This window comes from Peromyscus maniculatus, chromosome 2 (genome assembly GCF_049852395.1).
Source record: "Peromyscus maniculatus bairdii isolate BWxNUB_F1_BW_parent chromosome 2, HU_Pman_BW_mat_3.1, whole genome shotgun sequence".
Taxonomy (NCBI): domain Eukaryota; kingdom Metazoa; phylum Chordata; class Mammalia; order Rodentia; family Cricetidae; genus Peromyscus; species Peromyscus maniculatus.
The window spans coordinates 151,931,930-151,939,261 of NC_134853.1; the positions used below are offsets into that span (position 1 = coordinate 151,931,930).

At 53.2% G+C, this 7,332-nt stretch overlaps 1 protein-coding gene across 1 annotated transcript in view; it reads left to right on the forward strand.

Annotated features, from left to right (window-relative positions):
- Slc9a1 (solute carrier family 9 member A1) overlaps positions 1-2,003 on the forward strand; it is a 57,230-nt gene extending 55,227 nt beyond the window's left edge. Inside the window, exon 12 of the mRNA XM_006975620.4 lies at positions 314-2,003. Within this exon, the coding sequence (XP_006975682.1) occupies positions 314-657 (344 nt within the window). The 3' untranslated portion in view covers positions 658-2,003. The remainder of the gene's footprint in view (positions 1-313) is intronic.
- Positions 2,004-7,332: the final 5,329 nt, after the last annotated feature.

Here is a 7,332-nt window from a genome sequence, read left to right on the forward strand (position 1 = left end):
AACCCTGGTCCTCTGGAAGAGCAGCCAGTGCTCTTAAGCTCGGAACCATCTCTCCAGCCCAAAGCTCTATTTCTTAACCTGTGGGACACCAGTGGGAACCCCTGGTCCAAGGAAAGCAACCATCTGATAGAGGAGCAGCTGGTAGCAGGGCTCACTCGGCCCCTGTGGACAAAGTTGAGAAGCCCATAGACATGGTTGCATTCACGGGAAGGTCTGAGAGCCGCTAGTAGAGGCTGAAGGGGTCCCTGAGGTGTGGCACATCCTGAGCAGGGCTCAGGGCCAGAACCGTCTGTCCTTCCCTTTCAATCCACAGATCCACTGGCCTATGAGCCCAAGGCAGATTTGCCCGTTATCACCATCGACCCAGCCTCCCCGCAGTCGCCTGAGTCTGTGGACCTGGTTAATGAGGATTTGAAGGGCAAGGTCCTGGGGCTAAACCGGGATCCAACAAGGGTGACTCGGGAGGAGGAAGACGAGGATGAGGATGGCGTCATCATGATGCGGAGCAAGGAGCCCTCCTCCCCAGGCACCGACGATGTCTTCACCCCTGGACCAAGTGACAGCCCCAGCTCCCAGAGAATACAGCGCTGCCTCAGTGACCCAGGCCCCCACCCTGAGCCTGGGGAGGGAGAGCCTTTCATCCCCAAAGGCCATTAGAGCCAGGCCCGTGGGTGTCCCATAGACTCTCCCACAGAGTGGGGGCTGGGGGCTCCCGCGCCTCCAGACCTGGATTGGCCCCGCCCCCTTCCCACGCATGGCAGCTGGGTCCACAGCCCCCGCTGCAGCACAGCTTGCCCCTGCCTCCTGGGCAGTGTCCTCTCCCACCAGAACTGCCTGCCCAATCCACTTGGCAGAAGAGCTGGGCTGCTGAGGCAGGCCCCGCCCCATCTCGAGATCCAGGCTCCCCCCATACAGGAACCAGGGCTCCACATGGCCCTCCCTTCCCGCAGACCCCTCCTCATCCAGACCAATTTTCCATCTTTGATCATCACTTATAACCAAAGAGCCGCTGGCTCCACTGTGGTCCCACCAGGAAAGGAGGGAGCCGAACCTTCCTTGGCCTTGACCGGGCCCTCCCGTATCTGAGGACAGCAGGCATGTGGCTGGGAGACAGATGGGTGACCCATGGCAGACCCACCTACTCCTGCCAGCCATGGCACCCTGGCCAGCCACCTGAGCTGCCCTCACTCAGAGCTGCAGGCTGAGGGCACCTCTGAGCTCCCTGCTGGGAACTGGGTGATGGAACAGTGGCGGGACTTGGGTGATGAGGACCACTGGGCCTTTCTGGGGCTGCGACATGGGAGGGACTGTCCGAGGCTCCAGAAAATGCCGCCTTTTTACATTTGGTTTATTCGCACCTCCACGTAAGTACGGTTCTGTCTGCACAGAGGCACTCCTGTCTGAGACCCCCACACCAGTCAGAACTCCCCCCCTCCCCCTCCTCCTCCCTTCATGCTGTCTAACACCCCTCCTTCCCTAAATCGAACCCCTGCCTGCTGGGCTCTTTTGCCCACAGCACTGGTTGAGACGTGGCCCAACATGAGCAAGGGCCTCCTAGCACGCACCTTGCCCGAGGGTCTGCCTGTCCACCACCGCCCCTCATCCAGACCCCCTGCACACCCAGCCTGCGGTGAAGCCCAGCCCTGGGGCCTAGGCTTCCCCCAGGGTCTCCTGCCCTGGCCAGGGCTGCTGGAGTAGACACTACTGGACCCCAGAGGCCTTTGCTCAGAAGCACATACTCTCCCTTCGGCCCCCATGGCTGGCCCAAGCCAATGGGCGTCTGTCCAGCCCCAAGCACCCCCTCCCCAGGATTGTGCAGTCGTCAGAGGGGTCCCTCCCAGGGGATGGGGCCATGGGTGCTTGGCCCAGCTGTCTCCTCTCCATGCAAGGTGACAGCGACAACCATGTACAAAGCCACCGCATCCGCCGCCGCTCTGCCGCCTGTACAGAAGAAACTGAACCTTTTTCATATTCTAATAAATCAATGTGAGTTTTTTATAAGAGTCAGGGCTGCTTCCTGGGAGGGAGAGGGAGGGCACCAGAGGAACCAGGCTCAAAGACTGGCACAGAAACACTGCCACCATCAGCTGCCGGTGGGGTTGGCACTGTGTGCCAGGTGCTGGAGGTACGGTGAGGTGGGGTAGCATGTCTGCACTCAGGGCCTCAGCTTCCAGGGTGCTCACACAGCTGGAAACCTCTGGTGTGTCAGCAGGGCGGCAGGGCATTGTCAGGGAGACTCCTGACCGTCCCCCGGAACTGACACCTGGGGGACATGCCGGCCTGAGGAAGGCCGTGGGGGGCGTTGATCCGCTGGAATTCCTCCCGCTCTTGTGAGTGTTCTCACTCTTCCTTAGTAAGGCTGTTTGCTCGGCTTGATGAAACCAGCGTGTCTGGCTGGGGGTACGGACGGGGCCTTGTAGTTTATGGTTGGGATCTGAGGGCAGAACAGAGTCTTGGAAGCTCTGGGTTCTCACCTGGGAAATAGAGGCTGCACCCTGTTGGAATAAGGCGTGTGTGTAATGCAGAGCTGGGAACTGAGCTGCATTTCCAGTAGCTGACCACCAGAGGGCAGTGAGGTCTCAGCACAGAGGAACCTGTGCTGGCCAAGAAGCTCTGCCCAGCCTGAGACCTAGATTCAGAGCTGACTTGACTTAGGATGTCTGAAGTGGGCCATGCCGAAAGGATTATAGGAAAGGACCACACTGCATTCCTGTATTGATGTCCTACCAGGGAACAGCGAGCTGACTTGACTTAGGATGTCTGAAGTGGGCCATGCCGAAAGGATTATAGGAAAGGACCACACTGCATTCCTGTATTGATGTCCTACCAGGGAACAGCTGTAACACTCAGAAGGTGCTGGCAGCGTTATGGATACCCATCAGGGATGAGGCCCAATAGATCTCACTTTAGGAAAACATGACCTCCTGCCCTCCCCCAACTCTGCCTGACCCCAGCAGGGGGCAGAAATAGGAGGATTCCTTGAGGCCAACCTGGGGCTCCATGGCCACCCCGTGTCTCAAGGATAATAACAGTAAAAGGTTCTAGAGCCGAAGGTAAGAAAAGAGCTGTGATTCTGGAAGCTGCTGTCCAGCCAGGGCTGTGCTATGGCCACAAATAACAGCACAGCTACTCGTGGATGCTCCAGAGGATCCAACCCCCTCTGGCCACTGCACACACATGGTGCACATAAACTCACCCCGGCGTACACATATACATAAATAAAAAAATAAATCTCACAGGCAGTGGTGGCACACACCTTTAGTCCCAGCACTCAGGAGGCAGAGGCAGGTGGATATCTATGAGTTCAAGGCCAACCTGGTCTACAGAGAGAGTTCAGGGACAGACAGAGCTACACAGAGAAACCCTGTCTCAAAAAAAACCAACAACAATAAGAGATTTTTATGTCAATTTTTCTTTAATTAAGGGTGGGGGAAACAGCTTTATCCTCAACACAGGAAACACAATCTTGGCAATACTGCATCCTCGTCATCCTTCAAGTCCTACTGAGGGATTAACTTGAAGCATTAATCCTCAGAAACTGAGTATAGTGACTCTCACCTGTAATCCCAATAATCCCAATACTCAAGAGGCTGAGGCAGGAGGACCTGCCACAAGTTTGAGGCAGCCTAAACTACAGGGGGAGACACTAAAATAATTGGCTGGGAATATGGCTCAGTGGTTAAAGAGCTTGCCAGACAGCATAGGGACCAAGTTTAGACCCCCAGAATACATGTAAAAAGTCAGTTCGACAGTGGGTGGGTGGGGGGATTATCCCTGGAGCCTGATGGCCAGCCACCCCGGGTGCTTCAGGTTTAGAGAGAGACCCTGTCTCAAAATTAAAGTGGAGAGGCATTGAGGAAAACACCTGATGTCACACACAAAAACCTAAAAAATCTCATTGGGGCTCCTTGGGACAATAGAACACAAAAACAGAAAACTTGAGCAGCCTTTGTTTTATGGCTGGTCACAGGAGACCTTCGATGGCACTTTCCTTGTTACTTCAGGTATAGGGAGAGTCTCGGTGTGTGTTCCTCTGCCTCAGCCTCCTGAGTGTTGGGATTAAAGCATGTGCCACCATGTCTGGAGTTTCTGTTCTTACCATGGGCAATGCCATGGCTGACTGGGGTTTTTACCTGGTGAGCTGAAGTAGGGGGATTCTTTGAGTCCTACCTGGGGCTCCCTAGCCTCCCCTGTCTCAAGAATAGCAATAACATCCAATTCTAGAGCTGGAAGGTTGGGAGGGGGGACCTGTGATTGTTGTCTCCCTTTCCCTGAGTGTTTGCCCTTGGTACTGCCATGAAGTTTGTTGGGTTCCCTGATCCCCCACAGCCAAGGGTCCCAGGAGTACTGGGAGGCCTCTGGTGAACCCCGTGATTCCAGCCAGTCTTTCTGCCCACCCCCATTGTATAGTAAAATTTAGTGTCCTGATAACCCAGACTAATTATCCCATAGCCGATGCACTTGACCCTCCTCCTGCCGTTGCCTAAGCCACATACAGAGTTCAGCATGACCACAAATCAAGGGAATAAAGGCAGAAATCCCTCCAGGAGGTAACTTGGAGTAATAGAGACCCTCCTGCATGTAATTCCTTATTCCCCATGCTTGTGAATCTGGGCTTCGAGAACAGAGGTACGGTATACTGGCTCTTTTGAAGCATGTGCCGCATCATTACCCATCAGAAGCCCAAACTTAGGGTGAAGTCTCCCAGCTTGCAGTGTTCTGTCCAGTCAGTACTGCTGACGGCAGAATTCATTGGGAGAACATGGCAGTCTGTAGGATACTGCAGATGATGTACATCAAATGGCAATAGGTAGACAATGAGAGACATTCTGTAGAATCCAGAAATGTGGTCCTGGCAGAAGCAACCAGGTGGGAATGCAAGTGACGTCATTAGTATGCACTTAGACCCTGAGGCGGTAACTGCTCCTTCACAAAGAAAGGGGTGTCAACCTCCCAACAGCAAGGAGCTGCTACCCCTAGGGCGATGGTTCTCTCCCCCGGCCCTAATCTCCCTATTTTTAAAGTCTTCTGGTTGTGTGAACTGGTGTTCCCATGCCCAGCCTTGCATAAAGAACTGGCCTAGAGGTGTGCTGCTGTAATCTCAGCGCTGGGGAGGTGGAGACAGAAGCCCAGCGGCTGGCCAGCCAGCCATTCTAGCTGAATCAGCAAGCTCTGTTCCTTGAAAGTCCCTGCCCCCAAAATTCCTGGTGGCACACTCCTTTAATCCCAACACATGGGAGACAGAGACAGGTGGCTCTCTGTGGATTTTAGGCCAGCCTGGTCTACAGAGTGAGTTCCAGAACAGCCATAGTGAGACCCTGTTTAAGATAAAGTGGAGGGCGGGTGAGATGCCTCAGTGGGTGGGGGCCTTTGTCACCAAGCCTGATGACCAGAGTCTGATCCTTAGGGCTCATATGGTGGGAGAAGAGAGTGCACTTTCTAGCAAGTTGCCCTCTGTTGTGTTCGGATTCCCAGCATCCACATGAAGAGCTGGCTCAGAGGGGTGCACTGGCTGTTCTTCCAGAGGACCCAGGTTCAATTCCCAGCACCTACATTGCAGCTCACACCTGTCTATAACTCCAGTACCATGGCTTGTGACTCCCTCACACAGACATACATGCAGGCAAAACACCAATGAACATAAAATAAAAATAAATTATGTAAAACATTTAAGGTGATAAAAAATAAACATCACGTTATATGTATATACATACTATGTGTCTATATCTATACATAAAGACTGCAGGCCTATCTGCCTTTTCCTTCAAATTAATGGAACAGCAGCTCCAGTGTGAGGTAGGGAGAATTACCATAGCGGCAAGTGTGGTGCCAGGGGATTTGAACCACCTGCCCATCCATTCCTATGCTTTCTGGGCTTGTCCAGACTTGAACTCGTAGCTGCTGTTTAATAACAGAATGCCAGCATGTGTGTCCAGTCCTATGAGACAGGTTGGATAATCTCCAGTTCTGGTTACAGGGGTTGCTTGGTGTCCCACAGTTGGGCATTCTGCCCCTACCATGCCCAGTGTGAGCCAGGAGCTACTTTTCAAACGGAGAATAGTTATTGGCACAGGTTGCTGGCATGGTTTAATAGAAACCCCCGAGGGTCTGTAATGCTGGAGTCCCCACTGACACTTGCCCGCCCACCATCTTTCTGCCATGATCTCTTCTCACTTGTGATGCTCACGTGACTGGGCGGCGTCCTCTGCAGCCGGTACCTACTTCAGCGCCCCTCCTCCCCAAAGTCACAGTCTCGTGGAGTTCATAGAAAATGACTTTGGCAGCACAGCTGGATGTGGTATCCATTGTCTGCCCCTCCCCCAATTCAAAGTCCCACAGAAGCCCATCCACCCTTTGCCTCTGTCGTTGAAGAGGGCAGTGTGAAGTTTGGCCCCTTGTCTCCCATCTTAGAGGAAAGATCTTGACCAGCCCCGAACCACTGGAGCCCGTGAAGCCTCTTTGCCATGGCAGTCCCTAATTTTTCGTGAGACTTTTTCTCCTTCCTTTATTGGCTTCTTTAAAAGTTGTATTGCGTTTTTATTTACTTTGCATGCACAGGTGTGTGTGCTTGTGGAAGCCAGAGGACAACTTGTGAGAGAGGGTGTCCTCTTTCCACCATGTAGGTCTTGAGGATCAAACTCAGATTGTCAGCCACTCATGGCCCACCTTCCTTAGCAAACATTCCAAGAATGTCCATCATTTATAGCTTCCTACTCACTGGGCCCTGTTCTCACCCCATTGGCAAAGGAATGGGCTGGCCTCGTGTTTAGAACTTTATCATGATGCTTGATGACCCTTGAGTTATGACACGATAGAAAAAAAGTATAGGCAGAGCCAAGAGGCGACAGTGAGGTAAACATTTGGGGACTGTCTTGGTCATTGTTCTATTGCTGTGAAGAGACACCATGACTCTTAGGACCCGCCCAGAGTCCCGAAGTCATCTTACATAAAGCCCATTTTAAGGGGAAACTCTTCCTCGCCCCCTCCTCTCTCTCTATTCCCACGAGGTGTGCACCTCCTCTCTCCCTCTCTCTCCTCTTTCTTCCATCCAATCCCTCTCCCCTCCCCCCAAAATAAACTTTCCATGTGGACATGTATCTGCATAGTGTAAGTGACTCTCCACGGCTCCACGCTGCAGCGTCTGCATGGCATGTCTCCCTCACCCAACCCGCCAAGGCCTTCTGTGTGCCATATCATAACAATGACCAAAGCAACTTATAAAAGAAAGCATTTAATTGGAGGCTTGCTTACAGTCTCAGAGGGTGGGTCCATGATCATCATGGCGGGAAGCATGGCAGCAGGCAGGCAGGGGGCTGTAGCTGAGAGATTATG